Source organism: Castor canadensis, chromosome 14 (genome assembly GCF_047511655.1).
Source record: "Castor canadensis chromosome 14, mCasCan1.hap1v2, whole genome shotgun sequence".
NCBI classification, from domain to species: Eukaryota; Metazoa; Chordata; class Mammalia; order Rodentia; family Castoridae; genus Castor; species Castor canadensis.
This window is the reverse complement of record NC_133399.1, coordinates 50,875,262-50,899,306: the sequence shown is the minus strand read 5'-3', so window position 1 is coordinate 50,899,306 and position 24,045 is coordinate 50,875,262. Positions and strand designations below refer to the sequence as shown.

The 24,045-nt window shown below is 49.0% G+C and overlaps 1 protein-coding gene across 6 annotated transcripts; it reads left to right on the top strand.

Moving 5' to 3' along the window:
• The first annotated feature begins 162 nt into the window (after positions 1 to 162).
• Positions 163 to 22,007, top strand: Mob3a (MOB kinase activator 3A). Of its 6 annotated transcripts, none has more exons than XM_020164037.2 (5): positions 173 to 316; positions 9,272 to 9,350; positions 15,051 to 15,592; positions 18,325 to 18,527; positions 20,538 to 22,007. In XM_020164037.2, exons 3-5 carry the CDS (start codon positions 15,172 to 15,174, stop codon positions 20,565 to 20,567), a joined length of 654 nt encoding a protein of 217 aa, XP_020019626.1. In that variant the 5' UTR covers positions 173 to 316; positions 9,272 to 9,350; positions 15,051 to 15,171; the 3' UTR covers positions 20,568 to 22,007. The 6 variants fall into 6 exon arrangements, with proteins under 6 accessions (XP_020019628.1, XP_020019626.1, XP_073910655.1 ...); XM_074054554.1 differs by lacking the exon at positions 9,272 to 9,350 and adding an exon at positions 14,204 to 14,267 and having other exon boundaries at positions 177 to 316; XM_074054553.1 differs by lacking the exon at positions 173 to 316 and adding an exon at positions 370 to 388.
• Positions 22,008 to 24,045: the final 2,038 nt, after the last annotated feature.

Genomic DNA, 24,045 nt, shown 5'->3' with positions numbered 1-24,045 from the left:
TCCGCCCACAGCCCTCGCTGGTACCAGCCAATGGTTGCAGCGACCAGTCCTGGTTGCTATGCAACGGTAGCAAGGCCTGGCTCTAGTTTCGGACCTGTGCCTCCATCCGGGGCTCTCCGGAGTTCTGACGTAAGCCTCTATCCGGGACCCGGTTATTTAAGGAAAGTAGGTCCGGCCCGCGGGTGCGGTAGGGGCATGGCTTTTAGTGTGTTCCTCCGCGGGCGTGTCCTTCCGCAGATAGGGAAAAAAGGGTGGCGGGAGACAGGCGAGCTGTGATCCGCGAGTGCTGGTGAGCCGCAGGGCGTGAGGCGAATAGGTGAGTCCTGGGAAGGATGAAGGCAGGCAGCGGTCGTGAGGCAAGATTACTGATCTGTCAGGAGGGACCAAAGTAGGTGGCGGGGAAGCTGAGTATTCGGAGGGAGAAGGCGGGCGGCGGGAAGGTCGGATCCTTGGGAAGGCCGGATCCTTGGGAAGGCGAAGACCGGTGGGGATGGTGTCCAGACGGGTGCTGAGTCAAACTGTGGTTCTGAGCTGTCCTTTGGACACTGGCCCTTTCCCCGTCACTCAGCACTAAAGAGTACCAGCTTCCCGATTTGGGGTAAAATCCCCCAGGGCCTCCAGCCCTCTCCCCTCCCCCAAACCCACTCAGGGGCTAAACCTTGTTGCTCTGGACCCCGAGTCACTGAGCAGGTGTAGGGGTGACATTTGCTCAAACCACTACATCCAAGACTTTAAAAGTCCTTTCATGGGGCTGGATGTGTGGCTCAAACGGTAGAACGCCTGCCTAGCAAGTGTGAAGCCCTGAGCTCAAACCCCAGTACCACCACCACTAAAATAAATACATAACCTAAAAAAGTCCTTCCTTGGGATGTGGGCGTGGCTGACGTGATAGAATGCCTGCTTAGCCAGCGTGAGGCCCTGAGTTCAAACCCCAGTATCACCAAAAAAAAAAAAAAAAATAAGGTACTTATTTGTCCTTGAATTTGTGAATTTGTTTTAAAGGACCACGTTTGGTGCTGGAGATGACCTTTTGTGTGGTAGGCAGGTGCTTTACCACACTCTGGCATGCCGGCCCAAAGAACCACATTCTTATAAAAGCCATTGAAAAGGGAGTGTGGGGGGAGATTAGAAAACAGGGTCACAAAGCAGAAACTACTTAGGGGTAAGGTTTCCATTCTTTGTACATACAACTTCTTCCTCCTCTGCCCCCTATTTATGTACTGGTTTAACTGTCATAAAATACCCAAATTGCAAAGGAGAGGGTGGATAAATTGTGAGGTATGCACACATGCATTTCTTTGTATTTTCTGGTTTGGTATTTACCTCTTTTAGGCAAGGGGATGAGCAGTGCCTAACCAGCCTCAGACCTAGTCAGCTCCTTCTTCCTGGGGCTTCACAAACTTGCAGAGGCCCATTTTCAGGCCTCCCTAATCTACCTCTCCACCCCCACCCTTGTGATGGCTTAAGGACAGTCATGTTACTCTGCTAGTTGTGTTCTTGGTCTGGAACATGAGACTCAGTTTGCTCTTCTGCTGGACGCAGAGGTCACTTCCTTTGCAGGCCAGCTCTTTGTTTTTTTTTTTCAGTACTGGGGTTTGAACTACACCTTGAGCCACTCCATAAACCCCCTCCCCCCTTCTTTTCTTTGCGGTACTGGAGCTTCAATTCAGGGCCTACACCTTGAGCCACTCCACCAGCCCTTTTTTATGAAGGTTTTCTCAAGATAGGGTCTTGCAGAGTTATTTGCCCTGGCTGGCTTCGAACCACAATCCTCCTAATCTCAGTCTCCTGAATAGCTAGGATTATAGGCGTGAGCCACTGGCGCCCAGCTCCACCAGCCCTTTTTTTTGTGAGGGGTTCTTTTGAGATAGGGTGTTGAGAACTGTTTGCCTGGGTTGGCTTTGAACTGCTATCCTCCTGATCTCTGCCTCCTGAGTATCTAGGATTATAGTATGAGCCACCAGAGCCTGGCTCAGGTCTTTCTTCAGTGGAGGGAAAACCTGATGCTTAGTTGTTGGATTATTTGGTTGTTTTAGAAGTGAAGGAGATTTGGGAAGGTGACAGCTGAAGACCTCAGGAGGCAGGAGTGGCTGCAGAGAGTGATGCAGGAGGCCCAGGCAAGAGAGGTGCTCAGAGTCAAAGCTCTGAACACTTCTAACAGGTTCTTCCTCTACCCCAACGCCTACACCGCTGTGGCCACCGATGGTTTGAACTCAGGGTTTCTTGCTTGCTAGGCAGGTGCTCTACTATTTGACCACCAGCAAGTAGTAGAGTTATTGGTTATTTTTGAGATAAGGTCTTGCTTTTTGCATGGGCCAGCCTAGACTACAGTCCTCTTATTTTAGGCTTCTTGCTATAGTAGAGATGATGGGGCTCCTGTAGCTTTTTCCATAGAGATGAGGTCTCCTGAATTTTTTTCCCCCAGGCTGTCCTGGAACCATGATCCTCCTTATCTCAGCCTCCAGTGTAGCTAGGATGACAAGCTTGAGCTACCATGCCCAGCTTGGAAGCCAGGTTCTTAACCCACCTTTCCAGAATCTGTTGTTAGAACTCATTGAAGAAATTTATTTAGTATAGAATGAGAACGAAGAATGTAAAAATCTAGCATATCCCTGTTGCAGGGCTCCCTGATGTCTACCTTTCCTGAATCAGGTCCCACCTCAAACCATGCCCATTCCTGGGCAATCTTTCTTTTAACTCTCTAGAGCTGAGTGACCAGTTCAGCAGCCAGAGCTACATATGGCTGTGGAGGCCTTGAACGTGGCCATTCCAAGTTGGAATGTGTTCTGAGTATATGCACACCAGATCTCAGAGACTACACAATGTCACTTTGATACTTTATGTATTGGATATTACAATAATGTTAGCTCAGTTGGATTAAATAGGATGCAGAAAGCCCCAACTTTGAATTTATGATGATGTGAAAGCTGTATACATTTACTAGAAAGTGTACTTTGAGTTTGGAATTTTGATATCTCCAGGACTGGTATCATCTTGTTATCCTAGATGGCAGCAGGGTGATGAGGCTCCCAGTCAGCCCTGTAGTCACAAGGGGAACCACCAATGCTCTGCAGTATGCCATGTGGCTCAACTGTGATGTTTGGCAGGTTGTGTGAGTAACATGCATTTTTTTTGGGTTTTTTTTTTCGGTATTGAGATTTGAACTTGTGGCCTCACACTTTCTAGGCAAGTGCTTACCACTTGAGCCATACCCAGCCCTTTTTGTTTTTAGTTTATTTTTCAGATAGGGTCTCACATTTACTTTGCCCAGGGTGGGCTTGAACCTCAGTCCTATCTCTAACTCCCGAGTAGTATACAGGTGTGTGCCACCATGCCCAAGCAATTACATGAATTTTTGACTTAGGATATATCCAATTTATAAATAGGTATATTATGATGTAATCATTTCATCTGTATTTTTTTAATGTAGTTTACTAGAAAATTTAGAGTTATATATTTGGCTGTCATACATCTTGAGCCTGCCATGGCGTTAATTCTTTAAGTAAATATTTGTTGAACCCCTTCTTTCATGGGGTTCTTCATTTTCTACTTTTTTTTTCAGTACTGGGGTTCAAACTCAGGGCCTAGATCTTGAGACACTCTGCCAACCTTTTATGTGAAGGATTTTTTCACTATTCGCCTGAGCTGGCTTTGAAACGAGATGCTCCTGATCTCTGTCTCCTGAGTAGCTAGCATTACAGATGTGAGCCACTGGTGCCCATTTTCTACTTTTGTGGGTATACATCTTTTTTGTGGTGCTGGGGTTGGAATCTAGGACCTCTTACATACTATGCAAGCATTCTACCGTTGAGCTACATCCCCAAACCTACTTATTATTTTTTTTGGGGGGGGCAAACTTGGGGTTCAAATTTAGGGCTTCACACTTGCAAAACTGATGCTGTATCACTTGAGCTACATCTCCAGTCTATTTTGCTCTGGAACTCTTTGCCCAGGCTGTCCTCAACTGCATTCTGATCTCAGCCTCCTAAGTAGATAGGATTATAAGTGTGAGCCACTGGTGCCTGGCTAGTTATTATTTTTCAAAGAGACAAACTCTCTTTAAAGCCCAGGCTTGTCCTGAACTTCTGGGCTCCAGTGATCCTCCTGCCTCAGCTTCCTGAGTAGCTGGGACTACAGGTGGACACTACCTTCCCTAGCATAGGTTCACAATAAAATTGAATGACAGGCACAGAGTTCCCATAGACGCCTCCTCCAACATCCCATACCAAGTAGGTGTGTTCACCTCAGCGGAACCTCCATTGTCACATCATCACGAGTCCACAGGTGATATGTATTAAAAGCCTTACAGTGTGGAGCAGTGGTGCATCGAGGAAGGTCCTTGATGGCCAAAGCATCCTTACAGTTTCTCATTGCTCACTGGAGACCTTTGTGGGCTGTAGTTCAGAGAAGCACATGATTGGTTCTAAAAGCAGCTTAGTTACAACTGTTGTCATTTGGCTCTGTGTTCTTACTTGGGGGGTTGGACATACTTGGGTTTGGACAAATGTACAGTGACATGCATCCACCATTATAGTACCACACAGTATGCTTTTCTTACTCATCCTCCTGACAGCTGCTGACTTTTACTGCCCCCATAGTTTTGCCTCTTACAGAATGCCAGGTAGTTGGAATCACGAGTGTGCCTTGTTCAGATTGGGCACTTTACCTGTGTGATGGGTTGCAAGGGCTCCTGTGGGTCTTTCCATAGCTCAGAACCTTTTACCTGGGCTTCACTGTGGGAAGGGGCTGTTTTGATATCTTCCATTTCTTTGTTCTTTTCTTTGGCAGTACTGGGGTTTGAACTCAGGACCTCACACTTGCTAGGCAGGCGCTTTGCCACTTAAGCCACTCCACCAGCCCTTTTTTGTGTTGGGTATTTTCAAGATAGGGTCTCTCAAACTGTTTCCCTGGGCTGGCTTTGAACCACAGTCCTCCTGATCTCTATCTCTGTGTTGCCAGGATTAGACATGAGCCACCTGCAGTTGGCTTATTTTGGCTTTTTTTGAGACAAAGTCTCCCAGGTCAGTTCCAGGCAGGCCTGGAACTCTATCTTTACAAGTGCCTTGGGATTACAGGCCAATGCTACTATGCCCAGCTACAAGGACTTTTTTATAGGTTTTTTTTTTCAGTGGTTGGGGTGGAACCCAAGAGACAGTGTTATTTTCATCTCTTGGGAGGTTTTCAAAAGTGCTGTTTCAGTTCCTGAACTTGTTGAACCTCTCAGATTTTCATCAAGTGTCATCAGGTGTATGTGTCACATATAAAAACCACATAGGCCCTACATTCTCTGAAAAGTCCACTGCTTATTGTATGTCAGGAGCCAGTGGCCCATGGAAGCACCTCTGCAAGGGGAGGCTGCAGAATTCCCCTCTGCCTGCCTGCCAGCCAGTCAGCCGAGTGTGGGTTGTACTGTGGAAAGTTTTTAGCATTTCCTGGCTAATGGGTGAGGCTTCTGATTTCCTGGAATTCTGGGGTTTAAATGCTTTAACGAGGAAAGGCAAATCCCACTTCAGAAATCAGATTCTGGGCAGAAGGCAGCTCCAGTCCCAAAGAGGATGCCTTCCTTTTTCTCAAGACTTCCTGTGTGTGTGTGTGTGTGTGTGTGTGTGTAATGCAGTGCTGGGAATGTAACGTAGGGCCTCCCATATGCTAGGCAACTGCTCCCCACTGAGCCGCACCCTAGTCCTTTTCCTTTTTTTTTGTGGGACTGGAGTTTGAACTCAGGACTTTGCACTTGCAAAGTAGGCACTCTACCACTTGAGCCACACCTCCAGTCTGGTCAGTTTGTTGGTGGGGTCTCTTAAACTATTTGTCCAAATGATCCTCCCTATCTCAGCCTCCCAAGTAGCTAGGATTACAGATGTGAGCCACCACCAGCCATCCCCCTTTATCTTTTGATTATCTCTGAGTGACTTCTTTTTCTGTTTGTGCTTAGACCTGAAAGCCTAAAGGTACATTATTATAAAGACCCCTCAGATGACAAACACTTATACCATAGGACAGGAATCTCACCTGTCATCACCTTGCTTCCAGGGAGAGCCACACTTCTTCCTTCTTTTTTTCTTGAATGTACTGAATTCTTTTTTGCTTTTACTTTGTTTTTTTTAGACGGGCTCTAATTGTGTAGCTCAGACTGGCCTAGATCTCGAGCACTGGCTTAAGCCTCCTGAGCACTGGGATTACAGGTACATGCCAACACACCTGGCCTTTGTTTGTTTGGTTTTTCATTTTTTGGTGGTACAAGGGTTTGAACTTAGGGTCTTGTGCTTGCTAGGCAGGCACTCTACCACATGAGGCATGCCCCCAAATGTGTTTTTTTTGTCTTTTTTTTTTTTTTTTTTTTGTGGTACTAGGGTTTAAACTCAGGGCCTTCACCTTGAGTCATTCCACCAGCTCTTTTTTGTGATGTTTTTTTTTGAGTTAGGGTCTCAAGAACTATTTGTCTGGACTGGCTTAGAACTGTGATCCTCCTGATCGCTGCCTCCTGAGTAGCTAGGATCACAGGTGAGAGCCACTAACGCCCAGCTGCACTGGTTATTTTTGACATGGTTCAGGCTGGCTTGAACCATGATCCTCATATTTGTGCTTCTGATGTAGCTGGGATGACAGGTACATGCCACTGCACCCAGGCATTGGTTAAAATGGGGGTCTCACAAACTTTTTTCCCAGGCTAGCCTCAAACTGCCATCCTCTAGATCTCCGCCTCCTGAGTAGCTAGAATTATAGGCATGAGTCACTGGAACCTGGCTTATTTTTTAACCACACTATTTGCAACTTATCTTTTCATGTAGGACACTAGATGTGCCCTGGGGGCCAGGGATTCCTTGTTTCTGGCCTTGGGTACAGGAAAGTTTTTGAGGGAAGCACTCCATGGTCTACTTGTACTGGGCTCTGTATTCTAAGGGTTGCTCTCCCATAAGCTACAGTTGATTTCCTCTAAGATCTTGATTTTTGTTTGTTGTTTGTTTTTGTTATATTTTGAGACATGGTCTCCCTGTGTAGCCCAGGCTGGCCTGGAACGCTCAATCCTCTGCCCCATCTTCCTGAGGGCTGGGATGACAGATGTGTACCTGAACATGCCCAGCTGATCATAATTTTGATGCAGAGCCTTTGGGTTTTTTGTTAAGAACGTTATAATATAGTACTTTTTTTTTTTTTTCTCATTGTCGCATTTAATGTCCTGTTCATCCACCAAGTATTGCCAGGAGAGGAGAAGAAGGAACTGTCTTCTACTTCCTATGGAAGCTCTGGACAGTGGCTCTCCTTAGCACTGTGTACACTGGGCCTATCATTCTCTGTGGGGGTTTCCTGGTTCCTGCAGGTTGCTGAGACATCTCTGGCCTCCACCCACTCTGTGCCAGGAGCATCCTCAGTCATGACAGCCACACATGTCCCCAGGGTAAGGGAGGGACCAAATAGCCACTGCTCCATGTGGATGTGTTGGGAGTAGGGGACACAAGTAGTCTTGGCTCTGACCCCACCCACGCCACTTTCTGAGCCACCAGGTGGGACTAAAAGAGAAGGAAGTGGCCAGGGGTATGCAAGACAGGGTCACCAACCCCCTGGGGACAAAGAGTATGCCGAGCAGGGATAGCCATGTGGGGAAGAAGGTTCCATGTGCCTCTGAAAATCAAGACAGTATGAGTCTTGCTGGCAGTGCCCAGGACTGAGTCTCTCAGGCCAGGGGCCAGGTTGGGAGCCCCCAGAAACCCTGCAGAGGAATCACTTGTATAGCAGAAGAGGGTTGCTGATCTATTGCAGAGGCTCTAATCTGAACACATCCTGCCCCCGCACCCCCCACCCCCAGTGGACCTGAGCAACATCTAGGGATACTATGGCTGTCACAACTGGGGGTGCTCAGTACCTGTACCCTGCAGTGTCCAGGGTGAGCCTGGTCTAGTGGGAAATGTACCATATTTGGAATCTAAAGATTGAGACTCAGGCCTGATCTCAGACCTTTGTCTGCTCTTAGGAAGGTAGCCAACCTCAGCTTCCTGACCTAAAGAATGGGGCAGTACCTGCCCTACAGGAAGTGCTCAATGTCATGTGTTAGGTGCAGCAACCAAAAAGCAAGAGTTAAGAATTCTGACATGACTCTAATCCTATCTACACAGAAGGCAGAAATCAGGAGGATCGCAGTTTGAAGCCAGCCCAGGCAAATAGTTCCCAAGTCCCTATCTCTATAAAACTCATCACAAAAAAGGTGTGGTGGAGTGGCTCAAGATGAAGGCTCTGAGTTCAACCCCAGTACTGCAAAAAAAAAAAAGAAAGAAAGAAAGAAAAGAATTGTCCTAGTTTTCATCCGCCTGTCTCACTGGAGACTGGATTAGATTCCCTGACAGACAAACCAACAGGGTTGGCCTGCATTGAGTAGGAAGGAGAAAGAGCATCTGCCAGGTGCCCTGGGCCAGAAGTGTGGTCCCTGTCAGGTATTATTCATGACTCATTAAAAAATACTGTCGGTGAGCTGAAGAAGCAACAGGAGGCAAGGAACTGAGGCATTGTGTCAGTGCCTCTTTTTGTTTTTTTGTTTGTTTGTTTGCAGTGCTGGAGATAAACCCAGGACCTCAGGCAAGCTAAGCTGGTGCTTACCACTGAGCCACATCCCCAGCCCCAGGATTAGCATTTAATTTATTCTGTGGGATTGGGGTTTGAACTCAGGGCTTCTCACTTGCAAAGCAGACATGCTACCATTTGAGTCACATGACTAGTTTATTTTTCTCTGGTTATTTTGAAGATAGGTCTCTCAATCTGTTTGCGTGGGCAGGCCTTGAGTGGTAATCCTCCCAATCTTAGCCTCCCAAGTAGCTAGGATTACAGGTGTGAGCCACAGACACCCAGCAGTAATAGCATTTCAATGTGAAGGTGGCTCTGGAGTGCTGCCTTTGTTCACAGGGCACGTTCCAGGCTTCCAGCATCTTCCTACCAAATATTAGGACTGGCAGGCTGGGGGCCAGTGTTGCACACTGATCAACACTGATCAAGAACATGGAGACAATCTCTGAGCTTGGGCCCGAAGCCTGTTCCCCACAGTGGTGGCAGGATGTGGAAGCCTCCGGAAGGAAGTGAGTGACTGTGGGTTTTTGAGCTGTGTGCCACACCTTGGTCAGGGAGGAGTCATGACGGTTGCTTAGAGGAACTGTGCTGTGTTTTTTGTTTTCGGAAAAAATTAGAAGAAAGAGTGCATATTTCAGGGTAGGGGACTTTGTCATCTTATCTTTCATCCTTTTAGAAGTTTCCAGGTGTCACTAATATCTCATCTGTTGTGTAGGGAAGACCAGGAGAGCCAAGAGGTTCTGAGAAGCTGTTGGAAGTATACTAAGGACCAGAGAGCAAGGACCCTAGAAACGGTGACTGGGACTTGGGAGCAGTGGCGGGGAGGCCATCACTCAGGCCCAGCTTGATGTCCTGTGGCAGTCTGTCGGGGGGGGGGGGGGGAAGCTTCTTCCCTTGGTCACCTCTTGGCGGTAGAAGGCATGTTTGTTTTGGACAAAACCATTGGCTTTTTTTTTTTTTGTGCTGGAGATCAAACCCAGGGCCTCATATATGCTAAGCAAGCATTTTATCACTGAACCAACTGTTGGCTTTTGATGGAACTCTGCCCATTCAGGCAGAGTTTTTCTTCTAGAAAAGAATTACTTCTACTTAAAAAAAAAATTCTTCCATTTTCTGAGAAGAGTCTGAATGTGGTCTTTACCCCTTTTGCTGCCCTGTTTCTTTGAACAATCCTTATGGGAGTGTGGTAGACAGGCATAAAGTTTTTGTAAAGAAAGATGGGCCCAAGCTGGGCGCTGGTGGCTCACGTCTGTAACCCTAGCTACTCAGGAGGCAGAGACCAGGAGCATCTGGTTCAAAGCCAGCCTGGGCAAATAGTTCTCGAGACCCTATCTTGAAAATACCTAACACAAAAAAAAGGGCTGGTGGAGTGGTTCAAGGTGTAGGCCCTGAGTTCAAATCCCAGTACTGCAAAAAAAAAAAAGATGAGCCTACATCTTTAGTAGTCTGGTTGGTCCCTGAGACTCTGAGACCAGGCCTAAGAAGATGTCTCCTCCCAAGGCAGGAGGCTGTGATGGTGCCACCAAAAGGCCATGGAGGCCCTGAAACACCCTCTGTGCCCCTGTGGTGGGCTCCCTCCTGCCTGAACTCTGGGCCTCTCCTCCCTACCCTACTTAGGTGACATTGTTGAAGGAAATCCCTAGAACTGTCCCTGGAAAGTCCCTGAAGCAAACAGAGGGCCACCGCCATAGTCAATGGCGGGTTGGGCTTTTTTCTGGACTATGGTTTCATTAGTGTTGGAAAGTCTGTGCACAATAATGAGGAACCAGGAGGCAAATTAGGAACCTAAGGCAGGAGGCCTCAGGTGGGCCTGGCCCAGGCCAGCTCTGTCCCTACTAGTTGGGAGGAGAGCCACCCTGCCTCGCTTTCTCTTTGGTGAAATGAGGCTGATGCTTGTCTTGCTGGGGTGAGCATGCAGACATTGAGATGACTGTGTATGGGGGCCACCTGGCCGACAACCTGACAGCAGCTTTGGTAGCAGAGTGGATCACCTGGACAGGTGCAAGGTGTTGGGCAGTTGGCAGTCACAGGCAAAGGATCATGTGGGCGTGGGCCCTTGACTACTCAGTCCCTAGGATCTAGGGTCTGACCCATGTCAGACCAGGGTGGCAGGTGTGGGGCCTTTCTGTGGGGCGTTTCCTGGGGCAACTTGAGCCTCGTCTCTACAGAAGAGAGCCATGGGTGTGGTACCTACCAGCAAGACCAGGAAGGCTTGGCCACCCTGACCCAGAGCTAGAGGGTAGCTATGGCTCTGTGTGGGCAAAGAAGGGACCCAGTGGAGTGTGACCTGGCCATGGGGGGAGGTGTGTCACTATATTAAGAGATAAGACATGGATGTCAGAATCTCTGGGAGTCGGCATGCCAGGGAGGCATGTGGCACCTCTAGCCCTGAAATCCATGGTCTGCAGTTGCCCTGTTATCCACCAGCCATGTGGCATAAAGTGCTGGCAAAAAAGAACCATTGGCTTCTGACCCAGCCAGAAGCCAATCTGACCCAGCCAGAAGCATCACAGGGCTCACCTGGTGATGCTGTGCCCAGGGGACTCTGGACAATGTCTGAGGACATGCATGGCTGTCATGACTGGAGAACTCCTGGCATAGAGTGGATGGATGCTGCTTAGTACCCTATTGTGCCCTAACCACTCACCCCAGAGAACGACCTGACCTGGTGTTCACAGTGCCCAGCAGAAAACACTCTGGGCCTCAGTTGAACCATTTGAAAATGGAGATAATGTTTTCTTCCAGGATAACGTGAAACTTGGAGCAGTTAGTTAGGTGTGAGTCAGGTGTCAGGAAGTGCTGAGATGGCCCTGGAGTCTCTGAGGAAATGGAGACTCTGGTCACCACAGACAGTGGGGAGGGCTGTGTCTTGAGAGGCTGCTGGCTGCTTGGAGCAGTATCCCTGGTGGTCCTCAACTGGGTCTGTCTAGAATGAGTCATCACCTGCACCCTTTTTCATGGTTGTATTTTGTGTCACAGTAAGAAAAGCTGGAGGCAGCCTACATGTCTTCCCAGAGCAGCCATCTGTAGTTCTCTCAGGGTTCATGGAGCAGGGGCCAGGCCAGTTGCTGTCATGGCTTGTCTGAGGTTATAATTCATGCGCCCTGTGGTTCACTTACTTAAGGTATACAAGGCAGCAGTAAGTGTACTCTCAGAGTTGTGCAAATAGTACCTCTATTTAATTCTAGAATATTCCATCACCCAAAAGGAAGCCCCATCCCATAAGTAGACACCCCAGTCTCTGGCACTCACGAGTCCACTTGCTGTCTCTGGATTCATCTAATCTGGATGTTTCTTATCAATGGAGTTATATGTTGTGGGGCCTTTTGTGTCTGGTTCACACTGAGCATAATGTCTTCAAGATCCCTCCATGTTACAGCATGTGTCAGAGCCTCCTATTCATGGCTGAGTAATGCTCCGGTGTGGATGACCACACTGTGCATGTCTACTCAGACACTTGGGCTGTCCCCACCTTTTGGCTGCTGTGAACCGCATACTGTGGACACAGACATCTAAGTCTTTGTGTGGTAGACCCTTATTTGGAGCTGTGGGTCAGATGGGGATTCTATTCCTCTACCCCCTTTTTTTTTTTTTTTTGGTGGTGGTGGTGGTACTGGGGGTTGGACTCAGGGCCATGTGTTTTCTAGGCAAGGCACTCTACCACTTGAGCTACACCCCTAGCCCTTTTGGCATTGGTTATTTTTGAGATAGGGTTTCACTTTATGCCCAGGTCAGCCTAGACCACAGTCCTATTTGTACTTCTCCACATAGCTGGAATGACAGGTGTGAACCACCATGCTCAACCATTGGTTAAGATGGAGTCTCGAAGACTTTTTGGCTGGGCTGCACTTGAACCACAATCTATTCAATTTCTGCCTCCTATGTAGCTAGGATTGCAAGCATAAGCCACTACACCCAGCTGACAACTTTTTTTTTCACTATGTAGCCCAGGCTGACCTCAAATTTGTGATCCTCCCTCTTCTGCCTTCTGAGTGCCTCCTGGGATTACAGGTGTTTGCCACTATACTGTCACCCTTCCTTTCTTTTCAGAGCTAGCAGTGCAGCATCTCCCAGCCTCTCTCTGCCTCTGACCCTCCTCCTCCCTCTTATGAGGACCCTGTAGGACCTGGATGATCCAGGATGGTCCCCCATGTCAAAATTCTAATGTGACTTCCTTCTAGTCAAATGCAGGATCTGCCTCTCAGCACTGAACATTTGGGCCAGATCCTGGTGGTGGCCATACTGTCCACTGTGGGGTTGAGCAGAGTCCCTGCAGGGAGACGTGGCAAGAAACTAGAATCCTGAGCCAAGGGATGTGGGGCCTTTAGAAGCTGGGGGAGGTGGAAAACAGATTCTCCCTGGAGACTGCAGGAGGGATGGGCTGGCCCATGTGGGACTCTGCCCCCAGAGTTGAGGGAGATAAGTATTATCTTAGCACTGGTTGTGGTGCTGCTGCCATGCCAGGTCTTGGCCTCAAGACAAGACCAGTTAGTCACTCATGAAAAAACTGACTCCAACTACTTAGTTAAACAGAAAAAAAGAAGCCAAGTGCTGGGGGTGAAATATATGATATTGAAAGTGGGTATTTATTATGAGCAGGATATGTATCTGGGGCCTAGGTCAGCAATACTGAGCCCTTGGGCGGGTCCAGGCAGCCTCGCTCTCGTCACCTCTGTGCCTTCCCTTTCTGCTGCTTCTGCTTCACAGCTCCCAGGAGTCATGTTTCATGGCCCTTCACCAGGGCCCCAGTGGCACAACCAAGTCCACCTTTTCAGGTAGGCGTGTCCCACAGAGCAGGATGGAATCAGGCCCCCTCTGACCTGTAGGTGGAAGACAAGGGCTAATGTCCAGCAGTGAGTGACAGAAGGATGCCCGTTACACAGGGTTGTGTTGTGTGTGTGCAGTAGGCTCATGGTGCTGTGTGGGAGGGGTTCCATCCACCCTCCTCAGGATACAGTCAGTTACTCCTGCTCCCCACTCCAGGCTCAAGAGGAGAAGAGGTGGCAGCTCTGGTCCTTTTTTTTTTTTTTTTTTTTTTAATGAAACACAGGCAATTTTATTCAGATTCTCCAAAATTTATACCAAGTATGTTAATTGCTTCTGCAGGTCTGGTCTTGAACATGGGCCTATGGGGACAGGTGACTGATGAGCACCCACGATCAGTAGCCTATCCCAGTGCTGCTAGAAGGCATCCGATAGGTCACCACTCAGACTTGAATAAGACTTGGACAAGCTCCCTGAGGTTTCTTTGTTTAGAGTTGTGCTAGGGTAGACAGTGTCCCCCAAATTCAGGTCCACATGGGACCTCGCAACATAACTGTATTTGGAAGTACCATCTTTGAAGATGAATTAAAGTAAGGTCACACCAGAGTAGGACAGGTCCTCATTCAGTGACTGGCTATTTGGAAAGTCATCTAGAGCAGAACACAGAGATAGCAAGACTTTATTTTCACTTAGTTCTGGGGTCTGGAAGCCCAAGGTCAATGTGTGGGCAAGCTGGCTCCTGCTGAGGCAGGGAGGGAGAATCTGTCCCAGGCCTCTCATAGCATCTAGAGGTGGTCAGCAATCCTTGGTATTCCCTGCATTGCAGTCATATTGCTCTAGTGTCTTAGTGGTTGTCTTCTCTGTGTCTGTTTCTCTTCTGTAGCTTACAAGTGTGCTGGTAAGGCCAGACACAGTGGCTCATGCTTGTGATACCAGCTAAATAGGAGGTGAGACTGGGGAAATCGTAGTCTGAAGCCAACCTGGGCAAAAAACTACCAGGACCCCATCTCAACCAATCACCTGGGCATGGTGGTGTATGCCTGAAATCCTGGAGGCACAGATAGGAGGATCATAGTCTGAGGCCAGCTCCAAGCAAAAATGCAAGACCCTATCCAAAAAAAAAAAAAAAAAACCAACTAAATAGTAAAACAATAAAATAAAAATAACTAAAGCAAAGAAGGACTGGCGATGTGGCTCAACTGATAGACCACCTGGATAGCAAGTGAACTGAGGCACCCTCTCAAAAAAAAAAAAAAGGAAGATGCTTGTTATTGGATTTAGGATCACCAGGATGACCTCATCTTACAGTCCTGAACTTTCTCACATCTGTGAAGACCTTCTCTTCATAGATAGTCATGTCCAGAGGTTCCAGGGAACCAGATATGTGTATCTCCTCATGGAAGCCACTGTCAGCCCACTACCATCACCTGGCCACCATGGGGATCTCAACATCCTCTCCCACATTCTCACAGGGAGAAGCTGGGAACAGCAAGTCCAGCCAGTGGAGAGGCCAAGGCTGCTCTGGGTATCTGGGGCCATGGCTCTTAGAGTTGTGGGTTCTGAGGCTATCTGGCTATGCCATGTGATCACTTGTCCTGGGGAATTAACCCTTTTTGGTGGAGCTACTTACCCCGAAAGTCCTGGGAAACATGCCCTGTGCTTCCAGAACCAACTTCTAGGAAAGTCCCTAACCTCATGCAGGTTCTAAATGCCCCCTCTGTATGTTTCAGATCCCAGGAGATTGTGTGGAGCTTGGCACATTTTCTGAGGCCCCTGGGGTGACCCACGACATAGGCCTTCATCCTGCCTGGCTCTCCCCTCGAAGTGTCTTGGACAGCAGGCGCCAACAAGATGTCCAACCCATTCCTAAAGCAAGTCTTCAACAAGGACAAGACATTCCGGCCCAAGCGCAAGTTCGAGCCGGGGACACAGCGCTTTGAGCTGCACAAGAAGGCACAGGCATCACTGAACGCAGGGCTGGACCTGAGACTGGCCGTGCAGCTGCCCCCAGGTGAGGAGCTCAATGACTGGGTGGCCGTGCATGTGGTGGACTTCTTCAATCGTGTCAACCTCATCTACGGCACCATCAGTGACGGCTGCACTGAGCAGTCCTGCCCCATCATGTCTGGGGGACCCAAGTACGAGTACCGCTGGCAGGATGAGCAGCGGTTCCGGAAGCCCACAGCACTGTCTGCACCCCGGTACATGGACCTGCTCATGGACTGGATCGAGGTGCAGATCAACAATGAGGACATCTTCCCTACCAATGTCGGTGAGTAGGGAAGGATAGGCACCACAGCAAGGCTGGCAGTCTGGGCTTTGGGTTCCCCCTCACACCCTGGGGCTGCTGGTGGTGCTCATGCATGGCTACCAGTGACCCAGGGGGCTCCAGCAGATGGCAGAAAGGATTCAGCTGAGTCAGGTTCAACTCTACTTCCAGTTTTTTTCTAAGAAATAATTTTATTCAGATATATTTCATTTATCTTAGAATTCATCCTTTTTTTTTCTTTTTGGAGTTGCAGGGGATGGAGTCCAGAGTCTCAGGCATGCCAGACAAGCACTCTGCCACTGAGTCAATCCCAGCCTTGTTCACCATGTGAAAGTGTACAGTCCAGTTGGGCACTGGTGGCTCATGCCTGTAATCCTGGCTACTCAGAAGGCAGAGATCATGGTTTGAAGCCAGCCCAGGCAAATAGTTCATGTGACCCTGTCTCAAAAAAACCAACACAAAACAGGGTTGGCTGAGTGGCTCAAGTGGTAGAGTACCTGCCTAGCAAGTGTGAGGCCCTGAGTTCAAACTCCAGTACCACCAAAAAAAAAAAAAAATGCGTACTATAATCCAGTGGTTTGTCTTATACTCACACAGTTGGGCAACTTTCAACTTCTCTCAGTTTCAGAACATTCCTGGTTTAGGTTTTAGGTGGAACACAGCCAATCCAGATCCTCCACCTGTTCTGTAGTTCATAGCACTTATCCCAGGGTCATCTACATGCATGAGCTCACATTCCCAGACCTCCTTGGACCAGCTTCCAAGGGACATTGGGCTCTAGGAGGTGGGAGAGAAGACTTTCTATGCAGGCAACTGCCTGAGAAAAGTCTAGCACACAAACAAGTTAAGGGTGGTGGTAGTGTACAACAGGGTGTTGAGCAGAAAGTCCTGGACCTGATGGAGGCCTTCAGATGGTTGTGACCTCAGCCTTCTGTGCAATGGCAAAAATAGAGAAGGGGTGAGCCAGAGCTGGACGTTAGGAAAATAAACCCAACATTCTTCATGCTTAGGACAAGAGGTGCAAAATACCCCAGGTCCTGCCTTGCTGTGGCCCTAGAGGCAGCCCACAGCCTGCCTGTCAGTATCGGCTCCTTGAATTTCTCCCCTACAATTAAAGGAGGCTTTACCACCCCCACCTCCTTGCCCCCTTATCCTCTCACCCCCATGAGCCTTGCCCAGCTCAACATGGCCATGAACAGAGCTTTCAAGAAAAGGAGGCAGCTCAGCCTCTTTTTTTTTGGGTGGGGGCGGTGGGGGTATTTTGAGATAGGGCTGGCCTCAAATATGTGACCTTCCTACCTCAGCTTTCCATGTACTGGGATTACAGTCTGTGCCACTGCACCTGGCTTGGCCTCCTTTTCTACCGTGGGTATCCCATCCTCACCAGACACCCCCAGTAGTACCAGGTTCCTCTCTGATCTATAGGGGAAAGACAGACCTACTCTTGCTGCACCTCCCCATTCCCTGGGGTAAAGCTGAGAGTAAGGCTTAGACCATGGGCTTCAAAGAAGACCCTCTGTAAGTCTGCACTGGGCTGTGGCAAAGTGACTCAGACTGGTGCCTCAAAACCTCACAGTTCTAGCTGGGTGCCAGTGGCTCATGCCTGTAATTGGAGCTACTCAGGAGGCTGAGATTGGGAGGATTATGGTTTGGAGCCAGCCTGAACAAATAGTTTGTAGAACGCCATCTGAAATAATCAGAGCAAAGTATACTGGAGGTGTGGCTCAGCCTTTGCAGGTGTGAAGCCCTGAGTTCAAATCCCAGTTCCACCCACACACACAAAAAAACCCCTCACAGTTCTGGGGTTAGGAACTGTCATCCCTGAGCTACGGTCTAGTGGGGCAGGGTTTGTCCCTCCTGGAGGACCTCCAGGGAGGTCCCACATCCCTTGGCTCATGGCCCCTTCTTCTCTCTCATGAGGACGCCATGGTGACCGTTGGCCCAGATGAACCAGGATGATCCCCAGCTCAGGGTCCTTAGCCTGATCACAACTGCAGGGTCCTTTTTGCCATAGGAAGTGACATGTCCACATACTCTGGAAATTAAGATGGTGATATCTTTGAGCCTTATTTAGTGATCCCAAGGCTCAAGAAGCATGATGCTGTCCAGCCGCAGGTGTTTCTCATCTTCTAGAAGATGTGACCTGGACACCTGTGGCTGTCTCTGCAGTTAGTTATATCTGTCTGTTCACCACTGTCCACAGTGGGCACTGGGTGACACTGGCTGGATTGAGTGACCCCACAGATAGCATGAGACCTGGGGAGAGATACTTAACTCATACATTCACATCCTGTGATCCATGCCACAGGAGGTTTTATAGTCCCCTGAGACAGGGAGGATAGGAAGTGGTGGCTGGGTAGGTAGTGGCCAAGGTTTTGAGGGAGGGAGCTACCTGAGGACTCTGCAAAAGAGGAAGAGGGGCAAGAAGACCAGAGGCTAGGAGTGGTCACAGGCTACTGCCCTTGTCCCAAAGAAATGAGCTCTTTGCTTGAGACAGACCAAGTACCTTCTGCATGGGAGTTGACACTTGACTTCAGGAGGAAACATCCTGGTCACCAGGATGTCAGCTGTGTGACCTCATGTGAGCTTAACCTCTGAGCCTCATTAGTATACACATCTGTGGTTCAAATAAGGAGCATGGTCTCAGGGGTGGGCCTGCTTGGGCCAGAGCTAGGATCTCAGGCAGACTCAGATTGAACAGCCCCCTTCTCTTGGTCCCTTTCTCCACCATCCAGGCACACCATTCCCTAAGAACTTCCTACAGGCTGTGAGGAAGATCCTGTCAAGGCTCTTCCGTGTCTTCGTGCATGTCTACATCCACCACTTCGACCGCATTGCGCAGATGGGCTCAGAGGCCCATGTGAACACCTGCTATAAGCACTTCTACTACTTTGTCACAGAGTTCAACCTCATTGACACCAAGGAGCTGGAGCCACTGGTAAGCTGTGGGGTATGGGCTGCAGGTTGCAGGTACCCTCCATGATGCCTGCTCCCCTGGGTCGGTGGGGCACCAGCCTGCATTCTCACTAAGGGTCACTTACAACAGGGATGAGTGGACAAGTCTAAGGGGCACTCAGCCCTGGTGACTGAGGGAGAGGTGACATCTGTGCCACTGCCCAGCCTGTGGATGTCTGCTCTCTGGACCATTCTCAGTTTTTGTTTTTCTGATCTTTTTTGGGAGACTGGCTAAGATGCTGTCTGTCAACAACACACAAAAGCAGAGCAAGAATAGCAAATTGCGTCTCTTTTTTTTTTTGGCAGTACTTGCCTTTGAACTCAGGGCCTCACACTTGCTAGTGGTGCTCTACTACTTAAGTGAGGCTCCCAAGCCCTTTTTGCATTGGTTATTTTTGGCATAGGGTCTCTCTTTTTGAGATAAGGTCTCACTTTATTCCCAGGCCTGCCTGAATCTGATTCTCCTATTTGTGCTTTCCATATAACTGGGACAACAGGTGTACACAACCACACCCAGCCATTGGTTGAGACGGGCTTTTAGGAACTTTTTGCTCAGGCTGGCTTCAAACTGTGATCCTCCTGATCTCTGTCTCCTGAGAAGCTAGGATTATAGCCATGAACCACTGCACCTATCAGTGTGTCTTTAGTTGAAGCCCCCATGCAATGACAAGGACCAGTGGGTAGGGTGGGCAGAAAGTTCTCAAAGGGCCCTGTTCCCATGGGGCCATTTCTGCTCCTTACACTAGCACTTTGTGACCAGATGCCTACCACCACCCTGCCCCCTTGCTGTCTGACCAGACACTGAGGGCTGATTTTTCTGTTTTGTATTGTTTTTTAAAAGTAATTCACATTTTGAGTGTTAACTATTTTAGTTTAGTTTATTTTTTGCAGTTCTGGGGTTTAAACCCAAGCTTCAAGCTTTCTGGGCAAGTGCTCTACTACTTGAGTCACATTCCCAGGCCAATTTCTGTTTTTAATTGAAGTAAAATTCATATAGTTCAGCCATTTTTGAGGATACAACTCATTTCCATTTAGTACATTGACAATGTTGTGCAGCCACAACCTCTGTCTAGTTCCAGTACATTCCACATTCCATGATCCCGAAAGAAAGCTCTGTCTCCTTAAGAAGTCACCCACCCCATCCCCAGCCCCTGGAACCCACAAGTTTACTTCCTGTCCCAGGATTTGGCACACTAGGCCTGAGGATGGGCCTTAGCAGAACTGGAGCCCCTCACCTGTCGCATGGACATGACTTAGTCCAGCTCCAGGAGGCTTCAGTGTGGCTGCCTAGTGCAAGTGAAGGACATCAACCTTTCTGAGTTGCCCGCACAGGGTTCTTAGACTATTCCCAGGTCTAAGCAGGCCCTGCTGGGTCCAGGCCTAGAAAGGTCAGAGGGCAAGAGGGGGCTACTGTCCTAGTGCTTGCCAGCCACTGTTGCCCTCACTGGGAGGTCAGAACATCTGTGCTCAGGGCTCAGACTATGGAGCTGTGGGGTCTCCCTCTGGACCAGACACCCCAGGCCTGGCCCTAGTAGAGCTGGGTGGATGGGAGGTGGGGTCAGTTGGCTATATAAGGCCAGTCAGAAGCCACAGCCATGAACTGATGACCTGTTTTTGTAGATAAATTCTTTTTTTTTTTTTCCTGCAGTGCTGGGGTTGAACCCAGGACCTGGTGCATGCTAGGCAAGTGCTCTACCCCTGAGCTACATCCCCAGTCCTGAAAATAAAGTTTTATTGGCACACGGCCTACTCATTAGTGGCCTGGTGACTTGGATGACAGGGCAGATCCGTTGGTCTAGACAAAGGCCAAATTTGGCCTCCAGAAAGGAAAACACAAGTTCTGGCCATCTGCTGCTCTGGCTGTTGTCCAGCTTCTTTTCAGTTGGCATTCAGCAAAGCCATGGCTCCTGCTCTGAATGCCCCTGCTTCTCTGTGTGTTAACCATGTTACCTCTGTATCTGTCGATTTCTGATATACTGTTTGCTCTTAACAGAAGGAAATGACTGCACGGATGTGCCACTAAGAACCCAGGGTGCCCTGACCTCAGAGACTGGCTGGAGACATCTTTGAGACCTCTAGCTGAGTATCCCCGGAGTGCCACTGTGCAGCCCTCAGGAGCCCAGTGGGGACTGTGGATTCCTTCCTCCTTGGATCAACAGCCAAGGATCCTCACCACTTCCTTGAGTCCCAGCTCCTCGGCTGTCAGCAGGGAGGCTAAACTTGAATTCTGCAGTGCTCTGTACTCTCAGTGAAGGGAAACCACTGTGTCTGTGAACCAAATCACCTGTAGGAAGTGAGGAAGCTCCACCCTGGTAGCCCCTCTGATTTCTGCCTCCACCCTCCTCCCATCCCCACCTCTGCCTTTGCATCCATGGCCTTGGCCCCTGCAACCAGCTCTGCTCACCTCAACCCTGCCTGGGAGGGGAAGTGGCACCAGCTTGGCCTGTGCTTGCCTTAGAGCATCTGTGTCTCTGCTGGCAGCCACCACTCAGTGTTTGTTTTCCAAAGAGGTACGACTAGGCCATGTCACCCCCCCACCTCAATCTACTTCCCTTCCTTCAGCATCTTCATAACATTTCATTTTCTCTGTCTAGGGCTTCTGGGCCCCATGCCCCTCATCTGCACCCAGGGTGGGTCTTCTGGTGCTGGGCCATATCCTAAGGCACCTTTGAATATTATAAAAGATCTTTTTTCATAGTCTCATTTACAGCCATCTTGAGGTGCTTTTAAACATGTTTTTAGCCAGTAAATAGTGACCCCACCTTCTCAAACAGCATCCTTTTCATCACCACAGCCCAGGAATGAGTTCCCTTGTATGCACCACCCCCTTCTGTGGAGTCTCTGAGAACTGCCTCCAGCTGCCAGGCATTGCCTTTCTTCATGTAACTGTGAACTTTCTAGAAGCCTTTTGTGTGCAGTTCCCACAAGGCCATAGGACCAGACTCCAAGAACATGTCTCTCTGGACCCTCAGAGGGTGTGACGGGGCGTGACCAAAGGAAACCCTGCCACCAGCCCCTCACCAAATTGTCAGAAGCCTTTGACTCCTGACCCTTACACTGTCCCAGACTTCCGGGAATTTGGGAGGCTCACAACCAAACAAGTGCAATTAATACAATGTTACTGCCTGACCCTGAAGCTCTGAAAGAGCTCAGAAAGTCCTTCCAGAAGCCATCAGTTTGGGCGCTGGACTCCTGGGAGGTTTTGCAGGCTAGCCCTTGGGGGACTCAGGAAGCCAGGCGTGACTTGACCGAATGTATCTCCTACCTGCAAGTCCATAGCCAGAACCTACAGCCACTGTTCCTGTCACACTGATGCTCCAGCAGCCCACACACCCCACCCAGAGAGAATGTGGATGTGGGGAAGTCCCCATCTCCAACACCCTCGCTCCATCTTGCCCCCTAAGAAGCTGTCCTCCCAGCCCCAGTACAAATGTCAGAATAAACTGTCATTTTGGTATCCCAAGCTGCCAACTGTCACTTATGTTTTCCCCACAGGAGGACCTGGGGGTGGGAAATGTCCCCTGCCATTGCCAAGAGGGACCTTGTCCCCAGGGAATCTGAGATAGCCCATTGGCTTCTCAAGTATAGATTCATACAGTGTGCAGATGTCATTTAAATTTCAAGATGGGAGCCAGGCAACTCTGGCTCATGCCTATAATCCTAGGTACTTGGGAGGCAAAGATCAGGAGGATCACAGTTCGAAGCCAGCCCAGGTAAGACCCATATCAAAAATATCCAACACAAAAAAGGGCTGGAAGAGTGGATTAAGTGGTAGAGCGCCAACCTAGCAAGCCTAAGGTCCAAGTTCAAATCCCAGTACTGCCAAAAAATGAATCAGTTTCAAGGAGGGTGGGAAGTTAGGGGCAAAAATATCTAGAAAAAGGTTGAGCACAGCTGGTGGGTGAGAAGCCTGAATGGGTTAAGTATGATTCTGTTCTGACCAAATCTCTTCCTTGTTTGCTTTGTGAAGGAAAGGAGCTGGGTACAGCTCAGTGGTGAGTAGTTGCCTGGCATGCCCAAGGTCCTGGGTCCATACCCAGCATGGCAAAAATAATACAATTAAAAAAATGTCCTGGCAGCACAGTCTCAAGAGATAAAGATTCCAACTCCCTCCTCCAACACTCAGGGAGAAAAAAAAGGAAGCAGAAAGTTTAATTAGACAAGTGCCAAAGAGTAGATTCAGAGGGAACAGGCAAAGGGGTGGTTTATGTCCCTGCTGTCACTAGCCAGGTCTGCTAGCTTTAGACTTGGGTGAATTTATGGGGGAAGTGTGGAGATGGGACAACCATCTCTCCATCCCTTTGAATGTAAAATGTCCTGGTTCTGGAGACAATGGGAGGGACAAATTTGAGGGGTCTTTGAGCCCTTTGTGGTGTGGACTGTGGTCCTAACTGCTCATTTGGGTGGAATCAGGAAGAAGGGACAAGCCTGGTGCCAGTGGTTCACACCTGTAATCCTAACTACTCAGGAGGTTCGAAACCAGCCTGGGGAAATAGTTTGTGAGACACTAGCTCCAAGAAACCCATCACAAAAAAGGGCTGGTGGAGTGACGCAAGGTGTAGGCCCTCAGTTCAAGCCCCAGTACCAAAAAAAAAAGGGACAGTAAGGCAGTGGGCCTTGGGGCGGGCAGCCTGGAACCTGTACCCACCAGGTATGCTGTGGCTTCTTATCCCTAGAGGATGCTGTGGGTCTGAGAAGGAGAGAGGTCTATGGCCTCACTGTGAGGCCAGTGGAAACTTCCAAAGCCTGTCCCTTCTCAGCTCTGCTAGCTGGCAAAGTGGCAGGAACTGAGGGTAGAGTCTTGGCTTTAGGGTCAGACAAACCTAAGGAGAAACATGAACTCTGTAGGACGTCAGCTTCCCACACTGGCTTCCCACATGCATGGTGGAGATGGCATGTGCCTATCCCTGAGAGAAGCTGTAGTGGCCTTTAGCCTGTCCTCAGTCACTAGTTAGCTGCATTAGCTGCTGCTGAGTAAGCAGTGACCCGGAACCAGCAATGCTAAACAACACACACTTCCCCTCCCAGTGTCATGGATGGGCCCAGAGGCTGCTACAGGTCCTTGTGCAGTCTACAGGGCTGAGTTCAGTCTGGACAAGCCACAGACCCAATCAGGGATGAGTTGCCACCCATACTCAAGGAGACAGATCACATAGGGCGTGACCATAAGGAGGGGGCATGGTAGCTACCACAGAGTCTGTCCAACTCAAGGATAATCCCACCTTTCCTCCCTAGGTGGAAGTTAATTAGTCATCTTCAATGTGAAATTAAAAATACAGACTCTGAACATGCAAGCATCAAAACTCAACAAGATTCAAAAAGAAAAGAACTGAAAATATGCCATTAGAAATGTCTAGAGGAACTGAGACTTAGAAATGTACTACAACATGAACTATGCATGTAAATTTTAAAAAGACTAAAAATAACTTAGTGTCAATAATCTTGACAATAATCTAAACATTTTTTAGTGAAACAGGATCATGAGATTAGTAGGATGTGAA

Coding starts and splice junctions, on each gene's coding strand:
- Mob3a (XM_020164039.2), top strand. CDS start 15,172: ATGTCCAACCCATTCCTAAAGCAAGTCTTCAACAAGGACAAGACATTC. Junction 15,593..18,324: donor CATCTTCCCTACCAATGTCG/GTGAGTAGGGAA, acceptor TCCACCATCCAG/GCACACCATTCCCTAAGAAC. Junction 18,528..20,537: donor CCAAGGAGCTGGAGCCACTG/GTAAGCTGTGGG, acceptor TGCTCTTAACAG/AAGGAAATGACTGCACGGAT.